The sequence below is a fragment of the Aedes albopictus genome, chromosome 3 (assembly GCF_035046485.1).
Source record: "Aedes albopictus strain Foshan chromosome 3, AalbF5, whole genome shotgun sequence".
In the NCBI taxonomy this organism is placed as follows: Eukaryota; Metazoa; Arthropoda; class Insecta; order Diptera; family Culicidae; genus Aedes; species Aedes albopictus.
In genome coordinates this window covers 232,804,232-232,830,715 of record NC_085138.1, presented here as the reverse complement: position 1 = coordinate 232,830,715, position 26,484 = coordinate 232,804,232, and the positions used below count along the sequence as shown (strand labels likewise).

The following is a 26,484-nucleotide window of genomic DNA, read 5'->3' as shown; positions in this document are numbered from 1 at the left end:
TCGTCTGGAGGTATAATATACCTATATTATAGTTAGTTTGGCAGACCTAAGGCCTGAAGTACACACTGATCAAATATTTGAAGAGGAAGAACTCAAGAAACAACATCTGTTTGACACTAAGAAAAAATCGATCGAGTCAAACAAGATGTTTGAGCATTGGTTTCTTTTTGGACAAATATTTGACCCTGTGTACTATCAAATTAAAAGCAATATTACAATCAAGGTAAATGCCTTGATTACAATAGGGGGATTCACCTAACACCGTAAACTGATTAAATTATTTAAACGTCGCGATCACCAAGGCAATCTTTGATTATTTCATTCGCAAAAACATGAAACATTTCAAATAAGCAGAAAATCATGGCTAACGCAGCAATTTAATCTGTTTAGTGAGTACCCCTAATATTGCTATGTATAAATACATATGTGATTATTTACCTTAACATGTAATATGTATGATTGAAGACATACCAAAAAATCCAATGAAATAAAACACAAAATCTTTATTGCCATACTATTTCGAATCTATCATTTGTGGTGATTTGTGTTGGTACTAAATTATGATTTATTATACCGCACACTATCGTCTAGCGGTTGTTTCTCCTTGCCAAGAAAAAAAAAACTATCGCAAAAAGATCACCGTTTCCATGGCATCAAACATTCACTTTTAAAATGGGGGCGCCGTCGGAACGTGGTAACAAAAAAGAACCTGCCTGGCATGACCAAAGCGAGGCTTCGAAAAATTCAAACTCAATTCAAGTGTGAACCGCGCTGCTGGTGAACCGTGAAACCAGAAATCCCACAGAGCGACAGCGACAAAAAACGCATAAGAAAAAGGAAAAGATTGTATGAATAATTTATGAGATATGTAGCTTAATCAAAGTGTAGTCTCCTATCCGGATCGAGGAGCCTGTCACTCAGTCTCGTTTTTCGGCTTGCATGGCGACGCCGACGACGACGACGATGACTCTCTCTGTCGATCTTTGTTTCTCCCGTCCATTGATGGTAGTCGAACGATTGCGTGTTCCTACGGTTCCTACATACAATATTCAACAGAACGAGCCGTGGTGATTGGTCCGGGTGCATGTACAATCCGCGTGTCAAGATACACACATACACATACATACACGTGGGCTCAAGCACAGTAAAAGATGGGAAAGAGCGAGAGAGACCAGCTGAAGTCTCTCTGGTGGCGGCATGGCAACAGCCAGAAAGCAGCGGTAGCAGCAGGGTGTGCGAACGACAAAACCGAAAGCAAAAACCTGCCAAGAGAAAAATGAGGGCGCCTCGCCGCGAAGCAGTGCGACTAGCGCTGGCCCGTTTATGTGTGTGCGGAATATTTGAGGGCCTCGCGAGACTATTTCTTGAAACCGCTGGCAGCTCTGGGGGTTTTGCCCTGCTGTGTTCGTGTTGGTCGTTCATACAAAATATTGGAGTGCACGAGCGCAGAGCTAGAGGCTGCTGTGTGCTGCTGAACGTTCCTCGCGAGTTTTTGGAAAAGGCAAAAATTTCACTGGGTCCGTGTACTCCTGACCGTGTGTAGAGCCTTCCGGTTTTCCAACCCCATCCTTCCTCATCCGGGTCGTGTTTTCGTTCGCAACTCGCGCGCGACAAGTTGCATTTCCGGCTCTCGGTTGTCAGCAGACAGTGCAACGTGTGGGGGAGGATTTGTAGTGTTTATAATTATACCCACTCTTGGGGCGTTTTTAATTACGCGTGGACGTAAATAGGATAGTAGCTACCCGTCGTAAGCGAGACTACCGTCGAGGTGCCTCATAAAGTGAGTGACAATACACCATTGGAACTCGCATCGAGTGTTGAATCAGGAGTTAATAGATGTCTGGAATGGTGATAATTGGGCAAAAATCTTGATGGAAACAAATTTAGTGCTGGGTTTTGTGAAGGAAATGGAATGATCAATAGCTATTTGTTTGCTTTATGGTAGTGGAAAAAGGGAAGAAATGAATACACGTGATTGATAATAAATTTTTGCAGCATTACTACTGAGTGAGATTAGTGAATTCTGTTGAGTGAAAAAAAAAAAAATAGCACTGTCCAGTTAGTGGCAAGAAGATAAACAAGGGGATCCGTATTTGCAGTTGAAAATGTCCGTTCCGGTTGCAACAGTCAAACAGGAACGGCACGATGAAGCAGAAATTAATGAATTGGCAGCCAAAATGATGGAGGTACACAAGCAACAGACAGCGAAAGCTGCGTTACAGCAACAGCAAATCGTCAGACCTGGAGGGGCCGGTCAAGTACCCGGGGTAACGGGCAATGGCACAACTGGGCAAACAAACATTCTGAACTATCTGACCCGGAAACCGGGTCAACAAGTGCCACAATCCATCGGGGCCACAACGATAGCTCCGGTCGGTAGTGCACAAACCAACGGAAATGCTGCAAAGACTGATGAAGCAAACGGGGAGAAGAAAGCATGCGACGAGGAAAGCCAAAAGGGACACTTTGGCTGGGAAACGTTTCCCGGCAAAATTCACATTCCGTACATCTTCCGACAGTCGGAACGATATTGCGCTGTGCGTATGGTGGAAATGAAACTGCTCAATAAGTATTTAAACTATCTGCATCAGGACATCTACAGTTGCACATGTGTCCGGTCGTACTATATCACGGAAGCTGAGAGTAAACTGTTCAACGAAATCAACACCAAACATTGTGATTTCCAGTTTGGACGGGAGATGTTCACGCTCAAGGATTTGGTGGTCCGGTTGTCTGACGCCTACAAATTCTACCAGTTCCTGGATGTGTGCTACAAAAAGCTACTGATGGGTTGCAGTACACCAAACGACAAATGTGGCTTCATCCGAATCAACAAAGAATCCGTAGTTCCTTACACCGTTAGAGATAATCAAAAAATGGTTCCACTGTTCTACTTTGAAGGAGAGACTGATAATCTTAAGCTAAAAGCCGACTACTTATCCGGTTGGGATCTGTCCTATCTTAAGTTCTGCTGCAAGGTCCAAGGCATCCGGAATGAGCTCTTCGCCAGTGACTCGGTCGCTGTCATCAGTTTGACCGACATCAAGGGCTACTTCCCTCCGGGAACCGAGTTTGAAGACTACTGGCCAAGCAAGGTCGTCGACTCGCAGCTGCTCTCCGGTCCGAAGTCGAACAATACTGTGCATTGGACCCGACAACCGGCTCAACCTCCACCAAAACAACCCACCAACATGATGAACACAATGGCCAAACAGCAACCTCAAGTCCGGAAAACGGCCAACAACATGTACCAGGCGCTGCAGCAGCAACAACAGCAGAATATGCAGAAAAACAACGCTCAAATGCCAAACATCTCGGCAGCTGTGCAGGTATGGTAGTAGTCTCGCGGCGAGGCCCTCGAGCTTCAATATTTAATGATGGTTGTAACATTTTGTTTCCATTGCTACTTTCAGGCACTCACGAACAACTGGAACCTAACGAACCATGCCAATCTGCTGTCGGCCGCACAGCAGGAACAGCTATTGAGAATAACGCAAGCACAGCAGGTATGTGGAGATACTTTTGTTTTACGGTGTTGATGGGAATGATCATAATCGAAATGAGATAGAATCGAATATCAACATTTAACTTTAGTAGGATGTTGGGGTCAATATGACCCAGACAGGCACGCTGAACGTGCATTACACCATCGTGGTGCGAAAAACATAACATCTCAGGAGTGTTTATGTTCCTTTTGTTGTTGTCGTAATGTTCAAACTTCAACAGAGCCTGCTTTTCAGCGTAATACTTATGAGCTAGCTTATGAGCACTTCGCCAAAATACCGGTCTCAATTTCATAATGTTGAAGAACTTTAACCCCGCCCAATCGGAATAGAGGGTGGAGGTAAATCAATGATATAATAATAACAAACTTTACAAAAAAATACCATTGTAATTCTAAGTATCTCAGAACCTAGTATACAACAGTTGTCACGTCAATAAATGTAAACTACAAAAAAAGCCAAGAGTCCATAGCTAAACAGCGATAAACTTGTTTACTGAAGATGTCAGAGTTTTTTGGTCGGTAAACAAACATTTCGTTACGTAAATTTTCTTGAATTTCAAGGTAGGATGTCCTTGTGCTTTGGCCTTGAGAAAACCAGTAATCTCAAGAGCACTTACAAAGTTTCGTATTAATTTCACAAAGTTGTTGAAGGTTTGCTTGGAATTCGATCTGAACTTCCTCTGAGAATTTCTTCTTTGAAGTCCTTTCTGAATTTCTCACGAACTGGCTGCTAGAGTTCCTTCCGAGAATTTTCCGGTATTTCTGAGAACTGTGTTCCTTGCATTTCTTTCAGTGTGTCTCTCAGGAGTTTTTTTGCGGGGTTTCTGCAGGATTACCTCCCAGGATTTCTTCCAGGGGTTTTACCGGTATGCTCCCAGAGTTTCTCGATGGATTTCTTGCCGGAGAAACATCCACAAATTACTTGAAATTAATTCAGAGCTTATCATCTTAGTTGTTTTTCCGGGAAGGCTTTCTAACTAACAATGGGATTTTTCAAGATTTCCGCAGAAGTTTTGTGACAATACCCCTATCTTTAGTATTTAGTGCATGTCGTACTACTCCATTGTCTGTGAGAGGCGATAAAGCATCGATTACGATGAGGAACAGCAGCGGTGATAGTATACTTGCCTCATTCGAGCGACGACCCGAATGGGATCGGACATACCAGCGTTGTGCAGTTCTGCACGAAAATGCCCTGTACTGTGCTTCAATGAGGCCGATGATTTTCTCAGGGATACTCTTGCACCTGAGGACTCCTCATATGCGAATCTAGTTATTTTTTTTCTTACTCTTCTAAACAAACACGGAAAAGAGAAGGGTGCACTGACAACCCATTTCTTCCCATTCTTTCTTATGTTTATCAAGGAGGACGAGTGAGAAAAAAAAAAAAGCTAGATTCACCAAAGGGGCTCCCCACATGTTTTCGTCAAGGAAGTGGCATCCCTATCCCACCAATGCAATGTTTTCGTAGCCAACATAACTGCGGCTCAAGCGTACGGCTCAAGCTGACAACATATCTTTTAACACAGCAGCATAGTTTTTATGCTGGGTAAGAAAACAAGAAGACCATAACAGTCCCCTGGTTTTCGTGCTTGAGACGGTCGAAAGCTTTTTCGTAATCAATGAACATCAGGTAGAGAGATTCTTGTAATTCATTTATATGCGCCAAGATAATACGGAGCGTGACAATATGGTCCACACAGATCACTTCTACACGCAGAAAAATGGCGCTTGTTTAAAACAATAAAACGCATGGTTGATTTTCAAACTGAGAATTTACTTATTCCAAAGTTATATTTAATTGTTTTCATTTAGAGTTTATCGATAAAAACAACCGATTACCATCATTTCATATAATGTCAAAAATTTCATCTGTTTCAACAAAATAAAAACCATAAACATGGTCCGAAAGCACTCACACACCTATAAAATGCTTACCCCAACATCGCCACAACGAAGAAGGTGCAGCAAATCCATCACGCCAACTTCCAAGTGCAGCTTTAGTCGTGATGGATAACGCGCTGGTACTCACGACAGCATCCACAAAAAGTTGACCGGCTTCGCCTTTTTTGTCTTTTTTTTTAGTCGTTCTCCTCTCCATCCGCTCACCGACGGTCTAAAAATAGATTTCCGAGCTGCCGCAGGAGCTGCCGTCACCAACACAATCACATTCCGGCTTTGTTAGTCACAAAAGTGCAGCCGTTTAAAACAATCTGTTATTTTATGTTGAAACTACCAAATCTGTGTTTGTTCTAATAAACTGTGAAAAATTTCGTCAAATGAAAACATTTGTATTATCAAACAATGCAACAGTTCAGTTTAAACTAGAAATCAATTTGTCGCTATAGTAAACTGAAAAATCGGTTGATTTGAACTAGAATTCAATTATGTTTGCAATTTATTTTTCTGCGTGTAGAATGATGCACAGCAACATGATACACCGCCAATAATCGCATACAGTCAGGTCAGATCAACCCGCAAGGCCCTGTTGAATGCCATGCTACAGATGACTGTTTCTATCTTCTGCAATGATGGCGCTTCAGAGTTGACACGGGAAATGCGTCGGACCCTTGGCGGATCATGCTGAGGTGTTGGTGCAATGTTCTAAATTTCACCAGGTTTGGCCCATCGGGCAAAGTGGTGTTTGTGATATGACAATTTTGAAGTAGTAGTCGTGTCATGTCAACTTCGGCAAGCCGAAATCGCAGTAAGTTACCGAAGGTGACGTCACGTTCCAGAAGCTGCGAACAAATTTTCTGGCGAACGTGACGTCGCGATCAGCTAATTGGTTTGTTTACATATTTTTATCGACAAATACAGGCAAACATATACGTTCACCCGGACCTGTGAATAATTGACATCGGTGTTGGTGGCGTGGCCGACACTTAACCCTATCCCGCCCATGACTTCTTATAGTGTTTAAAAATAGTTCTTATCATTTTTCCTCAAAATGGTAGAACAAAATCTTATTTTCTATGTCAAAATTATCGTTTAAGGCTATTACAACTCAAATATGAGGTGGTGCTCTGGAGCACCACCAGGCATTTGGAGAACTTTATTTCATGATTTTTCCCGTTAAAAATGGTCAAAGCACAGGATGCTTCATTTGAAAATCCACGAAAATCACTTTCCGAACCAGTTTTATACAAATTCATCACAATTCGAGACAAGTTGTTCTCAGAAACTTCGAACTTTTATGACACCAGAATTCTAGAATGGGATGCAAACAATGATTACATTGGAAAATTGCTTATTTTTTGCACGTCATGTGCCCAGTGGTGCATATATGCACCATTCATGTTACATTATATTAAGGGTTTTAATACTTCAGTTCTTTTCAGCGTATGACTACACAAATAAATAGTAAATCTGTTAGGGAACTATTTTTATTTCAACCCATGAGGATAACTATGCCATTAATTGAGACGTCAAAGTTTGTCATTATTTTTTTGACGAAAAAATAGCTTTTCGTGAAAACTTTTTTTGACAAAAACATTGAATTTTTATGCGCATACTTATTGTAATGCCTTTAGATAGAGAACAACATGTGAAATCATGATTTACAATTAAAAACATTCAAAAAACTTCATTAGTTTCAGAGATACTAGGGTTGAAAGTTATGGTGCTCTACAGACACCATGGGCGGGAAAGGGTTAAAAAGGTTTGCAAAGTGCTCGAACCAACGATTCAGATGGTCTGTCGGGTCGGTCAATAGCTGACCAGATGTGTCTTTCACGGGCATTGCAGCATTCATCTTAAGGACAAACGTCTTGACATTCCGCTTTAACAGTGCATCAAAACTTAAAACGCACAAATCTCAAGAAGCAAGCTTCACACAACAAAGCTTTTTCTTATTCTGTTCTTGCTCACTTGTAATAAGCTTAAAATAAGAAGATCAGGTGCGCTGGTTTTGTTTACGAATTGATTTGTGCTCTCGAAATCGTGAGTAGGTTCCAAAGTCGGTCATTGTGGCGGCCATTTTGGGATTCTAACAAGTCTGTCCTTAATCTCACTAATGGTCGATTTCTTAACCTCGGCTTTACCGGTAAACCAGGCTTACCTATATAGTTATACCTGGTTTAACGTTCTTGTATAGACTTTTCGAACCCCGGAAATACGCGTATCTGTAAAAAGAAAAGAGAACGGAATTAAAAAGTACAAAACTGATTACAAAGGTTTAACGGAAATCGCCACTAAGTTGACGTGAGACATTGACGGGTTTGTCCCGCCTACCTAAGCGATTCACTTCGTTCTCGAGAACCGAATAGCGTTGACGGGCTACGGCTTTGGTTCCTCGGGCTTTCGCTCGCTCTATCGCGGCTTTGGCATTTCTTCGCTCTTCTATCTTCCTCCAAGTGTCATCTGTGATGCACTGCTTTCTCTGGGTGCGTACTCACCCGAATTATTCTCGTCGGTGGCGATGAAGGCGGTCTTGATGGCGCTCCATTGATATTCTACCGCTTCCACCTTCAGGAATATCTGCAGCACGGTTCTTCAGCTCCTCGACGAAGAACCTTTTCACCACAGCGTCTTCCAATCGGCGTGTGTTGAACCGGTGCCCGATTTTACCTCCTGTCGATGAATCCTTGCAATGCGCAGCAGGATCTCGCCGATTAGGAGATGCAATGTCGGCGCTACCTTTGTTCCGGACATCAACAAGACTCCGTCTCCATTTCCGGCTGATGCAGATGTGGTCGATTTGATTTTCCGTGACGCCATCACGAAAAACTCATGTCACTTTGTACATTGGTCGATGGGAAAGAACGATCCGTCAATCACCATGCCATTGTTGCCACAAAACTCTGCTAACAGTTCTCGCTCGTTTCTTCGAGCCATGATCCCATGACGTGCGCATTATCCGCGATCCTTCGCGTTGAAGTCGCCCATTAGGATCATGATATCACCTTTTGTAATCTTATTCACGACAGCTTTCAGTAGGCTGTGAAAGTTCTCTTTGTCTCGCATTTCGGCTGCATCGGTTGGCGCGTAACATTGGATCATGGTAAGGTTTCGATCCCGTGTTCTGAATCTGGCTACACTTATCCTTTCGTTAATAGTTTCCTAGAAGCATGTTAGCCTCATAGGTCAGAGTATAGCAGATTTTGGCCCGACGCCAATCTGTGTTCACCAAAGTTCGGCCAACGGACTTCGCTAAAGCTTCACACGGCATGCCTCATTGGCTAGTTGTAGCAGTTTACCCTAACTGCGCGTAGAACGTTTCTTTCTCGTCATCAGGTCTCCCTTCGTGTGGGCAGTGGACGTCAATGATGCTGTAGTTGAAGAAACGGCCCTTAACTCTCAACATGCACATCCTTGCGTTGATCGTCTGCCACCCGATCACACGTTGTGGCATCTTGCCCAACACTATAAATCCTGTTCCCAGTTCATTGGTGGTGCCACAGCTTTGGTAGAAGGTAGCCGTTCGATGCCCGCTTTTCCACACTTTCTGTCCAGTCCAACAAAGTTCCTGCAACGCCACGATGTCGAAGTTGCGGGGATGTAGTTCGTCGTAGATTATCCTGTCACATCTCGCGAAACCTAGTGACTTGCAATTCCATGTTCCAAGTTTCCAATCGTAGTCCTTATTTCGTCGCGTGGGTCTTTGCCGATTGTATCGAGTCGTATTTTCTCCTATGTTATTCGCAATGGGGATTTTTACGGGTGGCTAATTGGGCCTACGCCAACACTCCTGTCTCGCCGGAGGGCCATCGTGCCAGTTCTGTTTAACGTCCCAACCAACACTGACGACCACGCTGATGGGGCTATCACCTTAGATCTAGCTGGGTGTGGTGCAACGTTTCTTACTCAGCCTAATCTAGTTGAAGTCAGAAGGGCACTACAATACCCAGGCCACTTCCAGCAAAGTACACAACTCTTAGCTGATGGTCTTTGTTATCGATTGATCAGTAGAAGCATATGCCTTTTATGAGGTAAGAACTCCGTGAGAAATGTCAGAAAAATCATCTGCAGAAATTCGAAAAAGATCTCCAGAAGAAACCCTGGAATAAATCGTAGGAGAATTAACTAGGTGATCCTTTTCTAAGCTTCTTTTCGAGTCTCTTGAAGATTTCTGAGAATAATCGTGGTAAATCCCTTCCGAAATTTTGGAGGACTTGTATCTTGTAAGGTTCTTAATTCGATCCTAGATATGTAGTAGAAATTGTGAAAGACCTCAGTAATATGAAATCCACTGCTCTTTTCATATTTATTTCAGATCTTTGATGAATTGCATATCCCTTTCGGGACGGAGCGCAAAAAAGTGTAATTTCCATACAAATTGCTCAACTTTGGCTCTCCATAACTCTTAGATTTCCCAAAAAAAAGCAACAATTTATTTTTCCTCATTTGAAAGAACTTACTCTTTATCTTTCGATTTCTAGCTTTGACTACCTAGATAAATCGGAGATAATAAATATGCGACAGATAAAACTTTTTCATGTTTTACGGTTTTTGCCCACTTTTTGTTTACCTTGTTGTGTTAAATTTCACAGTCAGTGTAAACAAAAGTTTGTTTACACACAAACAAGTATAAGTAATGGCTGAATTATTGAAACAGTTTACATCACACACAACAAAGTATAAATAGATGAAAAAAATATGCAAAACTGTTACCGCTCAACAGCACAATTGTGCTGGTTCGTCACGAAAGGGATATATGTTTTTTTTAAACATGATAGATTCTTTTGAGAATTATTTTTAGATTTCTTTTCAAATTCTTGGTAAATTTGTTCTGAAAGGCACACTTTTTCTAGATTTTCATGTGCATTTTTCTGTAGTTGGTTGAACCGATGCGATTGCATTGCAAAGGAATAATACAATTTTATTGCAGTGGTTCCAGAAATCGTTTCCATATACCTATGCCAACAAGCAGCCTTTCGTCCACCAATAACGCAAATTCTCCGTTTCTTCCCATCCGCAGGCTGCCCAAGCTCAGGCCCAGATCCGAAGTATGCAGAACATGCACCCCATGCAATACAACTCCTACATGAATCAGACCATGTCGATGTCGTCGAGGTCTTCCCAGAACCAAGCGGTTCCGCCACCGCTGGTCCGGTCGTCGCAATCGCAAGCCGCCCATATGTAAGTATCCTTGCCTACCTCGTGCAATCGAACATTTATTGCTCCTCCTTCAAATCCCAAATTTTGCTTCTCCTTAGCTCTGTATTTCTCTCTGTCTATTTGACTACTACCATCGTTATTATAGTACCTAGACTTTCTTTCTATTGTGTTTTCGGTAGTGCCGTTAGTTGTTGTTCGTTTTCTTTTTGTTTTAGTATCACCTCTTGTTCATCCATTACCTATGTTGCTTGGTACCAGTGCAGGCTGCTATAAAACTATATGAAAAAGTACAGTCATCAACGTCGAATTATTGAGCTGTGAGCCACTGGTTGGCTTTGTGTTTGTGGTGGTATATAGTGTAGATGTACGTAAAACATGAAAGTAAACTCTTGCTATAGTGGTGAATTACTACCCAAATTTAGATATTTTTGTGAATATCGTCAAGGGACAGGGAAATACTTCGAACATTTATTTCATTTGGAAAAGAAGAAAAGTGGTTCAGCCAAATGGTACATATTTCATTTTACACACAAATGCCATCTCAAGTGATTATCCCTTCAAACTTTCATTTTATTTATAATTCCGGACGTATGTGACATCAGCGTAGGATGGCGCCCACCAACAACAATTTCATTTTTGGCACCCACTATTTCCGTCGTCTTCATGAAAACATGTACCACCTATTCACAAAAGAAATAACATTCAGAGGGGTGCAGAGCAAAGCGCAAACATGGACCGTGGCACCAGATGTTATGTTTCTCTTGTTCGAAAAAGACACCTTCGTGTAGTCTCCTACAGGGCTGCTCAGGGTATGTATGGTGGGTACCTCTGCCCTACACTGTAGGAGAAGAAGAGAAGTAAAATGAAAACTTTTGGAAACTTGCTGCTGTCATCTTGCAGATGATTGGCTGAAGTATTTTTATGATGTACAAACACTAGTAGTAACACTATTACTGTTGAGGGCGAATACAAATATGTAATTCCTAGAGATGAGTTTTAATGAAAAAGTTCGAATTGAAAGGTTTAGCAAAATCAATTGTTGTGAACCTTGGGGTCAATTTGGATAAAATTTAGCAAAATGTTGTTCGCGGCAAACAGAGTTCACTGTCCGTCTGAAACACCAAATTAACTTTACGGGTGATAGAAAAAAGGTGTGAGAAGAAACATCTTATTTCCTAAGAATTATAACAAGAACTCAATGAAACAATCACCGCCTTTCGATTGAGTTAAATATAAAAAAACTTGGTCGGAGAAGAAGCACAATACAGAGGAGTTTCCCTAGAAAAACTACTATGCAAATTTCAAATGCTGCCCAAAAGTTAACGGATTTAGCTGAAAATTAAAGCAGAATGTTCTGATATCATACAAATTGAATTAAATGAGAAGTGGGCTTATCAAAGTTTTAGACATGTGGCATTTTGAGCTACCCTAATTGTGACCATAGATTGCAAAATCGCTTTACCCCATTAGGTAGTCTAGAAATATTCACAACGAAAAAGAAAAAAAAATAAACCAGAGGAATGTAAACTAAAGGCGCTTATCATCACGATCAGAATATCCAACCCTGGCTGCACTTCGGTATTCAGAAGAGTGAGAACGATTGGCTTGCTGCGACAACCGACCGGCGTTGCCATGGGAACTTGGATATCGATTTTTCCCCGTAGTAGTGAGATCTATGATTAGTCGTCCTGTCGTCCGTCGCCACGGTGTTTTATTTTCTTTTTGAATTTCGTGCACCTGCTCGGATCCGATGTCGAACTGTCGAACATGCCCACTTGCCGCCTACTAATTTATTCGATGTTTAATTCCGGACAGCGTACGGCGACTGACTGGTTACAACAATGATGATGATGATGATGAGTCATTTGATTTTCTTACTGGCTTTTTTGTTGATGTGATGTCATCATCACTGCGTAAAGTTGAATGTGTCATAAAAAGTTGGATGTTCGCGAGAAAATTCTCGAATGGTGACGGGATATTACCTTCGAAATTAATACAAGATATTATTGGCGATCACAAGTTACATTTCACATTTTAGTTATGTGACTTTTATAGGTTTTTTTACAAAAAGTATTACAATGCATTTATTTGTAATAATAACACTAGGTGGCAAAACGACGATTTTTCCTCATATTTTACCCAATTTATTTCCTTAAATCTAAATCGCTTCTCCCCGATTTCGGTAATTGGGACTTTTAGAGAAAAGTGCCTCAACCTGTGAAACAACAGAGATAATGATAGTTTCTGCACACGAATTTGTGTTTTTGAAACCACTGAGACGAAGCCTGCTGTTCATCTTCGTATTTTTTTCCAGAATATGTTCATCGACTTCTCTAGAAAATCGAAAATGATTCGTTCAACCTTTTCTCGTCTGATGGGGTCTCTTTGAACATCGCGTAGCATTCCAATCATCTGAAGAATTGAAATGTACCGCACTGAAACTATTCCCAATGAAATCTTTCAACTTACCGGAGATCACGCTTTCCCGTTTGCTGTACCTCGGGGTTACCATTTCGAGGTTTGAAGCACGGTCTATTTGCTAAGGAAGCGCTTCGGTTTGTCCGACCTTGGTGTCTTTATCGGCAGTCTTAAGGCGCTGTCCATAAACTACGTAGACTCATTTTTTACCATCTCAGCCCCCCCTCTCCTTCTCCCCCTCCGTAGACAAATTCTTCTGGAATTCTTTCAGAAGCTCTTTCTAGGATTTATCTAGAAACTCTTGATTCATTCAAGCTTCGTTCGGAATTCCTGCAGGTTCTTAGGTTCGGTTTGTAATCAGTCAACATTTCTGCATAAGTCTTCCGTTGGTCGTTTTCCGGGATTCTTTTTGGAACTCTTTCTGGGATTCCTCTTGGAACTTATTCTGAGAAATTCTTCTGGAATTCTTTCAGAAGCTCTTTCTAGGATTTATCTAGAAACTCTTGATTCATTCAAGCTTCGTTCGGAATTCCTGCAGGTCCTTCTGGAATTCCTCTGGAAGTTTATTTTGGAATTTTGAGAAGTTTTTCCTGTGTTGTTTATGGATTTCCTCGTGAAGTTTCTACAGCATTTCCTAGAGGAAATACTCCAGCAAGTTTCTTCTAGTTTTCATCAGACACTATTACTTAGGACATAGGTTCCCAAACTTTCAGGTCGCGCGACCCCCTTTTGCCATCATACGCAGTTTTCGCGACCCCCCATAGAAATTCCCTCATTTGTTGTATGTTACAGTAAAATATTTTGTTGTCCCTCGCGACCCCCTGGATGAAGATTAGCGACCCCCCTGAGGGTCGCGACCCACAGTTTGGGAAACCATGACTCAGGAGAATCAAGGATAGAATTCCTGGAGGATTCCCGAAACGGTCTGAAGAAATCCTGGAAGAAGTTCCTGAGATGGAACCTGTTAGGAATCTCAGAAGAATCTCCTGGAAGGACCCCAGAGGTAACTTCAGAAGGAACCCCAAAATGAATCTCTGATGTAGCTCCCTGAGGAATCACAGGAGGAAATCCTATAAGTAGCATAGAAAAAAATGTGGAGAAACCAAGGAAGGAATTCCTGGAAGAATCTCAGGAAAAAGTGCTTGGGTAATCTTGCAAGGAGTAATCCTAGAGGGATCTCGGAGATATTTCGGAAGGATTTTTTTTTTAATTCAGAAACACCTGAAATACTTTCGCTAGCACCTCCTACAACCGCAACAGTCTCAGAAAATATTCTTCAAGCAAACCAGGACAGAATTTCTGTATGAATTCTACTTCCTTGAGGAATCCTGGCAAGAGCTCTTGAGGATATTCCAGAAGAAACCTCTTTAGGAATCTCAGATGAAATTCCTGGTAGAAGATTCCGAAAACCTCCTGGGATTCAGAAAAAACTTCCTGGAGGGGTGCCACCGTGCCATAAATCAGCATATTTTTTGTGGAGCGGACCTGGTGTGATGGTTAGAACGCTTGACTATCACGCCGAGGACCTGGGATCGAATCCCACTCCCGACAAACTCGCAAAATGTGAGTTCTTCCTTCGGAAGGGAAGTAAAGCGTGGGTCCCGAGATGAACTAGCCTAGGGCTAAAAATCTCGTTAATACAGGTAAAAAAAAAATCAGCATATTTTTCCACGCACGCGCACCCCACATTTTGAATCAAATCAAACCACCCATAAAAAGCTGGCTAATTTCATCTAAGTCCGAAAACTGACGAAATTGTTAGAAGTCTGAATCGTAAACAACAAGGCCAGGAAATGTCGAAACATTTATCATAGCAACCGCCGTATGCACTGCCCTATACTGCCTATGATCGCATATCAGTCCCATATTTGCTGGGTTTCTTATTCATATGGGACAGTTATGCGATCATAGGCAGTATAGGGCACTGCACGAAATTCTCTCCTTCTCTTTCGCTCTTACAGAAGTTTTGTAAACAACAAGGCCAAGAAACGTCAAAATCCCATACAAAATCATAACAGTGCAGTGGCCTATAGGGTACTGCACTGTTTTGATTTTGTATGGGATTTTTACTGCTCGAATTTATACTAGCCTGCTTACTCTCACACGAAATTTGACATTTGAACGGTGTCGGCACCGCTCAAACGTCAAATTTTCTGTGAGAGTAAGCAGGCCAGCATATTGTCTGACAGCCAAGCAGCACTAAATGCTTTGAAGTCAGCGGTATGTACATCAAAACATGTTTGGGAGTGCATTAAATCACTTCAAGATCTGTCCTGTCGTAATCAGGTCAACTTATATTGGGTTCCTGGCCATTGTGGAATTGATGGAAATGAAAGAGCCGATGAATTAGCAAGGCTTGGATCATCTCTTCAGTTCATAGGGCCCGAACCTTTTTGTGGGCTATCTGCCTGTGCTCTGCGAATGGAGTTCAAAATAAGAGAACATTCGAAAGTGACGAACAATTGGAAAAACACTTGTATATCAAGGCAAGCAAAGCGATTTATCATTCCATATGTTTTTATGACTTGCAAAATACTGGATCTTTCTAAAAAAGATCTTAGCGTACATATTGGGCTTAACAGGTCATTGTCCGAGCCGATATCACTTGAAGCTTATGGGAAAACTTCAAGATGGTATGTGTCGCTTTTGCGGCACAGATAAAGAAGTCTCGGAGCATCTACTGTGCCACTGTCCGGCACTCTTTACAACAAGACGTAAGTTCTTCGTCAAAGGGCTATTACAGTGCGAGAAATAAGTATAAAGACAGAGCCGTTTTCCATACAAAATAATCATGTTTAGGGATCAAAATCTCTTTTTCTAGCGATTCGATTGTTATGGAATTTTGTCTGCAACCTTAGAATAACTAGAATTTTGGCTATAAATATAAATCATCATCCATGAAAACGTTTATATCGACTTTTCAGATTCAAATAAATATTAAGACACGTATTTTCATATAAAAATGTGTCTTGATATTTATTTTAATCAGAGAAGTCGATATAAACGTTTTCATGGATGATGATTTATATTTATAGCCAAAATTCTAGTTATTCTAAGGTTGCAGACATAATTCCATAACAATCGAATCGCTAGAAAAAGAGATTTTGATCCCTAAACATGATTATTTTGTATGGAAAACGGCTCTGTCTTTATACTTATTTCTCGCACTGTAGAACCCTCTGACATTTGGAGAACAACACCCAGTACGGTAGTGCATTTCATTCGAAATGTCGAACCGTGCTGGGTTAATGCTATTGATCAAACGATGTCGATCACTCACAGTAGTGGTACGTCATCTTGATATAGGGGTAGGCGGGGCAATATGGACACCCTAAGGTTTTTGCCAACTTTACCTGGCAAGATGTCAAAAAAGATTAGTTTTTTGATACATGTATCCTTTTAAAATCTATTTAGCACCTATTGCATAAGAATGTTCACGAAGAAAAATGATTTATCCACTTCAAAAAATGTTATGAAAAATGTTAGTTTTTCATGACCGTCTTCAAGCATACGGGGCAGAATGGACACCCCCATGGGGCAATATGGACACCATGAGACTTTTACGAATTTCGTACATTATTTACACCTATAGAGTCATTTCATTACAAAACAACTATTATGGATGAACAATACGCCGAAGTAGTTCATTTTTGTTCAGTTAATTTAAATTCAGGCTGTTTTGGATCAAGCTTCGTTTTTGTCGGCATATACAGCTGTGCCTAGAACAACTATTTTCCACTGCTGTCGTTTTTTGACCAATTTGTTTCACCCTATGTCTACTATAGTGAACATTTAACCGAAAATATACTGAAATCGAAGAATTTGGTTGGTTTGTGATTTAGGTTATATTTTTCCCTTGCCGCTTCTTTCAAAAAGGTGAGTGTCCATTTTGCCCCGGCAGCAGAAGATATTTCCAAACTTGATTTTTGATATAATAAAGAAGAAAATATAAACATGTTAAGCATGTAGATACAGCAAAACTACTTGCATGTGTTCTAGAAATATCAGGTTTTAATCTACCTGCAATAAATAATTCACTGAATCTTATTTTAGATGGTGTGAAAATTATAATTTCCATGCACAAAAAACGGAGGACGAAACTTTTTCGTGTAAAATCAAGTATAATTTTAATTTTGAATGTTTCTTTCCTGAAACTACGTTTTAGACAAATGGACTATATTCTCCATTCATTAAAAGTTCAAAAAAGTTCGCATATTTCAAAATATTGAGGGTGTCCATTCTGCCCCGGGTGTCCATAATGCCCCGCCTACCCCTATTAGCTATAATAAAACTTATCAGGGGCATATGTCACAATTGATCAAAAAACTGGTCGCAGTGATGGAAATACCCGACATGGAATAAAAAAAAGCAAGCCAGCATAAATTCGTGCAGTGGACCATACTTGTTGGAATAGTGTTCAATAACAAATTTTAAGATGAATACAAAAACAATGATAGAATTGCCAGATTTCAATGAACAAGGGGCGTAGAGTGACCAGTATGTCGAATTAAGAGTTCACCCCGTTAATTCGACTGCAATCATTGTCGAAATAGCGGGGTTTTACGGTATAGTCTAGTCTGGAATACGATACAACTGAATATAAAAAACACGTGATTGACCTTCCAAAACGCCATGAGCTACCTCATGGTGTGTTAACCTTCCGTTAGTCGTGCGGTTGGCCACCACTGCTTATGCTGAAAAAAAAAAACAGGGTTTTTAGCGTGTTGTACAAAATACAACAGCGCGATCACTCGAGGGTTAAGCAAGGCGCTGGCCCTGCTTAAAGCCACGTGGTACATATACCTATAGATAAAAAAATCCTCCTAATTACCTTCCAAGCGTGGCATTTGTTGAATCTGAGCAAAAATGTGCGATAGCACACAAATTAGCAAATCGTCATCACATGCGTATATTAGTATATGGATCTTGACGTAACAATCGAGTTAATCATTACTCGAGTTGATAAGCGGATTCTGCGTGAGACCCGGCTAAAGCATGCTCTTCTTCCGAGAAGTTGAGAAGCTTGTTTCCAACGAGTTTTGGAAACCCCTGATGGCCATTCGGAGGAAGTAACCTGACTCATTGAGCTCCTTCCCAGTAAAGCAACAAAAGGCCGGGAATTTTCCATGATGAATAACACACTTGTACCTGGAATTATCCCATCAGCATATCAAATGGTCTTCTCGTCGAAACAAAGCCAGCCAGCCGCTTTCCCTTGGCATCTTTTTCGACCGAACTTGTTGATGTACCTTTTTGACGGACGAGCTCCCAATTCACCCGAATAATTGCGAGAAACGAGAATTTCCCGTTTTCAAGTGAATCCTTTCCGGTCTATTACATGCTCATGAAATTCCAAACGCCTTTGTCAGTTAGATATAGAAACTTGCGTGCGGCGATAAGGGCCCGCACCGCGGTCATAGCTATCGAGTCGTCTGAATTGCAAGAATTGTTTCAAAAGCTTTTTCGTGCGCTAATTCCCCGGTAAACCTCATTGCCTCATGAGAGCGAGGCGGCAGCTTAACCTTCGGGTGACCTCTTATGCAGTTCAGCACCAGAAGCGCGCTTGCTGAGCTGAACGCTGACGTCACGCGCCGAAGGTAAGCAACCCGGCTGGCTGGCAAATGAACGGGCACCACGCTCACCAGCCCAGAAGCAGGGGAATCTATTGCCACCTACCTCTGTGTGGAGAACCTACACAAAGAAATCCGAGGGAGGACGTCAGACGGAGACGACGACGACGCGACGTGCCACCAGCAGCAGCACCACGCGAGCTGGAAGTAGCAAAAATTGAAATAAATAATAACGCGTGTTCAAGGGAAAATCACCTGCTAATCAGTTGTTGTTGTTGTTGCTGCTGGTGATTGCTTGCTGCCGATGCGCGAGAAGCCGGCTAACGCTGTCTGTCCGTCTGTTGTGTGTAGGTCGCATACGGATAGAAGGGTACCTCAGTTGGGAAGGGAGACTACACGTTGATCCGTGAGTTTATGGCAAAATTAGATCACCCATGTATAATGAGGTTTATTTTTAAAAAGTATAAAAACGTAAAGCTGGTTGTTGCAATAGTTTTTAGACAAATGATTGCTTATACTTTTTTCTTTGTCAACACTTCTGGAGAAATTTCCTGCGACATTTTAAGGGACTTTCCAGTCTAAATGATCTGCTCCCAAATGTGTTGAGGAAAAATTGTAGAATCCTTTGCAAAATTCCTGAAAATATCCTGATGGTAAACGTGGTCAATTCAGGAGTTTTCCACAAAAATGTCAAGTAACTCTACGAAAATATCTTGAGGAAGTCCTGCACGTCTTTCTTGAGCAATTAATTCAAGAATATTTTCATGGGTTCTTCTAGAATGTACGCGGGTATTTATCAAAACCATGCATAGAATGACGGGTTCGATTCCCGGTTGGTTTTCACCATGTTTTAAATTTATTCCACAACCTTGCCGCACCTACTAAATAACCTAACTTGTTTCACTTTCGATTATAGATAGCCTGCACTGATTCTTAGTTTTTTTCCAGATTTAGCATAGTATATAGTTGTGCTAGTAGACATTCCTAGTTCTCTACATTCGCTTATTGCCATATGTTTGTTATAGGAACATTATTTATTTTTAGTTTTCTTTGGTGATGGCTGTGTATCATTTTGGCTTCTATTTTCGTAACACACTAACAAGCTATAACATACCTACCTATCCCCTAACATAGCATTAACCGTCGAATTCAGTTGCGAAAATTGGAAAAGAAGAGCAAACTAGCGCAAGCTACAGCCCATTGGAGTAGAGATATAAAACCAAATGTACGAAGTACGCTCCCTAGATTCATTATGCGTTTTTCAAACCACTCACCTTTCGTCGCTCGGAAAACCGGTTCAACTTTCCAACTAAAATTGCTCCCACGTCTGGTTCATCCTTGGTCATCGCCTTTCCTTTCTCTACGCATCCAAATGCCGCGCGTGTGAGCATAATAAATATAACCATCCAATCATAACAAAACAGTTTCCGTGTCCGCGTCTAATGTTTAATCTTAAGCAAGCAAGCAATTTACCTGTGATTAAGAGAGCTAAGTTAATATTACCATTCAAATTAACGATCTTTTACCCCCTTCTAAGTAAGAACAAAACGAACACTTGCTCAAACCGATAAACGCATTGTAATGTTTCTAGGTCAAGTGGTTCATCGTCAATACGCTCCAACAACAGTAGTACTACTCCGATCTCTTACCTCAATCCTGAACTGTCCATATTCGCCACCTCCCGCAGCCCCAATGGCACCGTCAATCTGTCGCACCTGAATCAGTTGCAAATTAACCAACTCACGGCTACGAATAGCAACATCACCATCACACCAGCTAACAACAGTTCTAACAGTAGTAGTAGCGGCGGTGCCAAAACGCCCGCCGTCTACCCTAAGAACCCGGTCTCGATAACGGCCGTTCCGGTTGCATCACCATCGCGGGCCTCACCGAAAGGTTCCCAGGCCAAGCATCCACCTCCGGCGTTGATTCCGGTCGGATCCGGAGCCAACGCCGCCAAGAACAATCTGCTACTGAGTCAAGTTGAGCTTTTACGGGAAAAGTTGCTTCTAAACAGTGTTCCTAATATGGCCGCAGTTGCCGCAGCGTATGGTGCCATTGTTCCAAATCCTACATCCTTTCCCACGTCCTCTTCTTCTTCTACTTTTCTGTCCAATCCTGTAGCGAGTAAATCTAATGTAGACAATACCAGATATAAGAGCGTAATTACCTCACGAGCAGCAATGGATGTAATCGATCTATCTTCCCCTCCAAGGTCAAACATGGCAGGAGCGGCGGCTGCGGCGGCCATGTCCCAGCAACAGCAACAGCAGCAGAAACGTTCCAATGCTGTCGCTGCTGCGGCCGCAATGACCAACGGTCGCTCCAATACGACCATCACCTCGACCAACAACTACCGCTCGACGGCGGCTGCCCTGCAGCAGCAACTGCAACAACAGCAGGCAGCCGTGGTGGCCGCCCAGCAGCAGGCGGCTGCCATGAGTGCCGCTGCCGCCGCCGACGGAGGCGGCACGCGGCACGGCAATGTCATTATGCTGCCGGAAATGACCATGGGCGGTACGCCGTACAAACCGTACGAGGTCGTTAAGAAACCGATCGAGAACAAAACGATCTACTGCATCAACAAAACGCCGTACCGAAACACGGACTACCTGATGACCATCCAGGACCTGAAGGATGTGTTTTTCCCGTACATCAGCCTGGATGTGTGCCGGCGGGTACTCAACGCGCTGGATATCAACCTGTTCGTCGGAAATAGGTAAGTCAAGATCTTATTTTACTGAGATTATGGTTTTGGTGGGCGTTTAGACACATCGTTTCAAGTGTTCTGCCAGATAATGTCAATGTAAATGCAAACAAAGAGGACAACACGACATGCTAAAAGTTTTAGGACAAGGGCGAACAATTATTTTTGAGTAAGTGTTAATTTGTGCCGATAAAATTTATGTAAAATTGTTTTCTAAAACGTCATTTGTCAATGAAAAACCTTTAAATTGTCCATATTATTAATAAACCCCTGAGATCCCTGAGGAAGGTCCCAAACCAAGACCGAAACGTCGGAGCGAGAAAATTGTAGTTTGCTTAATGTTTGAATAAGACTGCCGAGCCAATACAATAATTGTCCCAAGGTGATATCCAATCGAAAATCCACCGTAATACCTATAGTATCTAACCGTGTATAAAATTTCAAATCAATTGGTAACCACTCAAAATTGTATTGGCAGAGACAGGCCCTTCCAGATATCGAAAACTTATCGGAGAGTAATAATATCAAGAAATCCCTCTCCACTGACGCTCTGGGGGACACTACCACAGCGCAATCTACGGATGAAAGTTTAAACTTCATGCGGTAGTGTGTGTTACTGATTGTGTGCGGCTACCAAAACATACGCACATCATCTTCTCTTATGACGACAATTTATGAACACTAATACAGAGAGCTTTCACCTTGATCCACTTAGAGAGCGCCACACTTGTCTAGTCGCTTGGCATTTACATAGAAAATGACCACAGATGGAATTCTTTCTGTTCTACGCTACGTCTATGTCTCTACCTTATACTCTACCGGATTTTCGGCATTCTTATTTTTGTTATGTTTTGGAACAATTTCTGGAAGAAGGTTTGAAACAATGATTAGCGATATTTCAGGAGATTATTCTTGGTTTGTGGTACAAAATGTAGGAAGCAATAGTTGATAGCATCTAATCGCTAACGAAGCTTGTGACACCAGGGCGCCTTTCGCAATATTTTACCTTTACTGTGGTATCCGGAATAATGGTGCAGCTGACCTTGTGTTTCTTCGAGATAATCAGAAACAGAAGGAAAGTCTCAAATTCGAGGGTATTGTTATCCGACATCCTGATGACGTACCCCACCTACGGTAGCCTCCTGGTTGGTTGGTTCGCATAGCAGCTGATGCAGCTCGTGATTAATTTGCCTTCTCCACGTTCCGTTTTCGATCTGCACTCCGCCGTAGATAGTAGGTAGGCAACATCTTACGTTCGAAAACTCTAAAGGGTTCTTCCAAATTTTTAGTTAAAAATAAATAAATAAATAAACTCTAAAGGGCGCGTTGGTCTTCTACATGCATACTACTTATGATCGCATATCAGTTCCACATTTGCTGGGTTACCTATTCATATAAGACATTTATGCGATCATAGGCTGCACAGTTTATGCTTCGTGCCCATCATAGTGGACTATCGGTTTAATCAGTGTTTTACAGACGGTTAACTTTGTGCGACGGTGATCTTCGTTCGACCGTAGAGTTCTTCGGAGTGCTAACTAAGCTGGATTTCCTGCCACAATGCGTCTCCCTCCGAATTGCTCTGTTGGTGTCGTTGTCGGAAGTCACCAAGGCAGTGTGCCCTAAAGTTTCCAATTCCGCACTCTGTGAAAGGTTCGCAAATCGTCCTCCACTTGATCGACCCACCAAGCTCGTATCTCTCGTGTTTAGTTTATCCCGCTATCCTTATTCTACTCTCCAAAGCGATGTTGAACAGCAAGCACGAAAGACCATCGCTTTTCCGTAATCCTCTGCGAGATTCTAATGCTCTCAAGAGTGTACTTGAAACTCGAACTAGGCACATCACTCGGTCCATCGTCGCCTTGATCATTCGTTTCAGTTTATTCGGGAATTCGTATTCGTGCATAATCTGCCATAGCTGATTTCTGAAGGGCTTATTTGAGGCATTTCTGCAACACCTGGCGGATAGCGAACATCTGGTCCGTTTTAGCGTGTTTATTAATGAATACAGCCTGATATTGCCCCACGAATTCTCCTGTAATTGATGATAGATGACAGCCTAACGATTGGGAGAATACCTTGTAGGCAGCGCTCAAAAGTATGCGGCAATTCCCGCAATCCAATTTCTCGTCTCTTTTGTAGATAAGACAGACGATACCTTTCATCCACTTCTCCGGTAATGCCGCTTCCTCCCAAATCTTAGTAATACATAAACCAGTGCAGTGATCTCATCAATGCAGTGTTTCTTCATCGTGTTTCAGCAGCTCATTTGGTAGTTGATCTGCTCTAGCGGATTTGATGTTTTGCCAAAATCTCCTTCTAAATCTCCTTGAGGTCAAAGGCTGGCAATCTTTCATTTTTCACACGTATTTCTAGATTCGCGCACCTTTGGTACTTGCAACGGAATACAACATAATGATTATCTGGTAACACAAGACTGGCTACCCTACGGACATTTAGTCCAGAAACTAGTTCAATTCGCTTCCTTAGGCATCGGTTGAATTCCAAGAGGAATAGACAATATTAACCCAAACGATCTACATCGAGCATTACAAATAAGTTCAAGACGAACGAGATTGAAGTCAGCTGTGAAGGGCAAAGTTATTCCCAAAAAAGTGCACTAGTTAATTGTTGAAAGTATTATCCAGAGTATTGACCTAGAGAAGCACGTAAGACGTGCCATATGCCGCGCTTGGTGTGTTCGAGGTAGTCCAATTAAAGGTTAAGAGAAAGTTTTCATTGACATTGGCATTCGCTGGTCAATATAATCTAAGCTTAAGTCAACGTCAAGTGTCAACATAGACGAAATTCTTAAGATAAACTTATCACGCGCTCTTATCATGGGCAATCAAATAATAAATCGTTTTCGTTCTCGCGTCTTTCCAGCCTGCAGTATCAAGCCCTCCTGGAAGCCGGTCGTGCCAATGTGGACAAGATGCCCCTGGTCCAGGTAGTGGACGTGATGCAGTTCATGCCCCAGCTCCAGTACATGGTGCGGGGTCAGATAGGCCAAGAGACGCCGGCGAACAAGCGCGCCCGCATCAGCTAGGAATTGGGGTGGGGGGTACCGCAACAGTGCCCTCAGAGCACAGTAGTATCCGATCCGATGATGATCACCAGCAGTAGCAGCATTACCAACAGCATCAGCAGCAGTATCCATTCCGGCGGTTCAGCGGCAAGTGTCAGCGCTTCCTGGAGCCTGACACCGACGTCACCCTCGGGGACAGGCAAAAAGTCATCCTCTTCTTCTTCTTCCGGTTCGAGTGCTCCGGCCGCTATTGTCAGTAGTAGCAGTAGCGGATTCTCGTCACCAACGAACCCTCTAAACTTCGACAAGAAAGCTCTGTCCTCCTGCCGGTACCAGCAAGAAAAGGCCGATTTCTATCAGGACGCATCTAGTCGAATGCTGGCCCAAGCATCATCTTCAGCTTACTCGTTCCAGGAATCAGCCCTTGCCGCGGCCGCTGCTGCTGCAGCCGCTGCCCAGCAGCAACAACAACAACAAGCTCAACAAGCCGCCGTGGCTGCCGCCGCTGCTCAACAAGCGGCCGCTGCTGCTGCTGCCGCCCAGCAACTAACGGCGGCCAGCAGTGCGTCCATTTTCTCACCACATTTCGCCCCCGGATCGTACGTAACCGGTCCGATGCAGGTCGGATCGTATGATAGCTCGGCCGTAACGGCCGCTCGCTCTTGTGCTCTGCCGTCACCCACCATTTATCCGCCGACCCCCCCACCCTCGGCACCCTGGATACACCCTTGGTATAGCGGCGATACCTTTTAGTCAGTAGCATCTAGCAGTATTGAAACTTCGTTTTTAATCGTAACCAAACTCTTTCAAATTACTGTTGAAATAAAACTTTCCATGGAAATAACGACTAATTTTCATAATTTAGTGTCAAATTGTAGAAAACAAGGATCAAAGGTCCTTATTCTGAAACCAAAAATTCTCAGTATCCGGTACATCCAAGCACAAATCCGTAGAACCGCAGCTCTATCCAACTTAACGTGAGACAAACAATTGAACAAGTAATTGTGTAACCAAAAAGAAGCATTAGCAGTTAATCGAACTACATGAAATGTCAACAGGTTATGCTCTCCATGCTTCCTATCTACAGAAGTGATCCGAAACCGACGACATCGATCGGCATTTTTCCCATTTCAACACACAATTACTCTCCCTATCCAAAATTTGATTGTTCTTCTACGCATTCAAAACAAAAAAAAAATGCTATCCAAACGTCATAAATTGAGATATCGAAAACTAAAGTTACTACTACTTGTATTTTAAAGCTAAACTTGAGAAGCAAGAGAAGGAAACTCAATTCACTAATAAGCATTAAACTGTACATTTAGGAATAAAAAGAAATTTGTGAAGGACAGCGAATCCTTAGAAAATAATTCTCGCAGGAAAAGATACAGAGAGAAGATGGGAAACATTATTGTAATGTAACTTAGCAAGAAAGCGCAAAAACATGAAAAGAACTGAATAGACTTGAGAAGCGATTCTCCCCCCTAGCGCCAGTCGGACGGAAGGAGGGTAGAAGAAAACTTACATCTGTAGTAGGAAAAAAAATCGATTGGCGAAGATGCGAAATGAAAAAAATAAGAGTTGAAAGCAATTCGTTTTAGCTTTTTCGTCGTTATACTCTAGAAAGCGAAACTCGCTTCCCCTCCCGCTGCTGCTCAGTGCGGAGTTATTCGCAGTCGATGATAGGTGAACACTGTCCAATTCGATCGAATTCTTTTTATGCATTAAGTAGGAAATGAAACCGTAATTATTGTACATTTAGTTATGCCTAACCTATTTAAGCAGATATTCGAGGGTTGATAGCGCAGGGATCTGTTTGTAGTAATAGCGAGTGATGAGAACTGAACGTACGAATGAGAATAAAGTCCCAGTAGGTTGTAAGAAAAAAAAAACACAGAGGAGGTGTGCAAACGGTTTACATTCTGTTATAGAGTCAGAACTCTAGCGATGTTTTAGTTTTGATTGAACAAAAAAGAGAAATAAATTATATGTTTTTATTTATTTTTATGATTACGAAAACATGAAAGCATCATCATGCACTCTTTAGTTGTAACGCTACAAACTGTATACCCGTTGAGGAAAAAGGCTACTTGTTTATATTAAATATGTCTCAACTATCAGACGAGAAGAAAAATAAAATACGCTATCAGTGTAACGTAATTCTTCTAGTAGAAGGATCTCGTGAATCAAACTATAA

At 42.1% G+C, this 26,484-nt stretch overlaps 1 protein-coding gene and 1 non-coding gene across 3 annotated transcripts; both read left to right on the top strand.

The window, feature by feature from the left end:
- The first annotated feature begins 1,054 nt into the window (after nucleotides 1–1,054).
- LOC109407852 (uncharacterized) lies at nucleotides 1,055–26,484 on the top strand. Of its 2 annotated transcripts, none has more exons than XR_009999164.1 (5): nucleotides 1,055–3,329; nucleotides 3,414–3,506; nucleotides 10,425–10,585; nucleotides 20,144–21,271; nucleotides 24,146–26,484. It is a non-coding gene; the product is annotated as an uncharacterized LOC109407852 (transcript). The 2 variants fall into 2 exon arrangements; XR_003896212.2 differs by having other exon boundaries at nucleotides 1,131–3,329; nucleotides 20,768–21,271.
- Nucleotides 24,366–26,484, top strand: LOC109407868 (uncharacterized). The gene has a single exon (XM_029868723.2). The coding sequence runs from the start codon at nucleotides 24,366–24,368 to the stop codon at nucleotides 25,038–25,040; it is 675 nt and encodes a 224-aa protein (XP_029724583.2). The 3' UTR covers nucleotides 25,041–26,484.

Excerpts from the sequence above, each read along its gene's own strand:
- LOC109407868 (XM_029868723.2), top strand. The coding sequence starts at position 24,366 with ATGATGATCACCAGCAGTAGCAGCATTACCAACAGCATCAGCAGCAGT.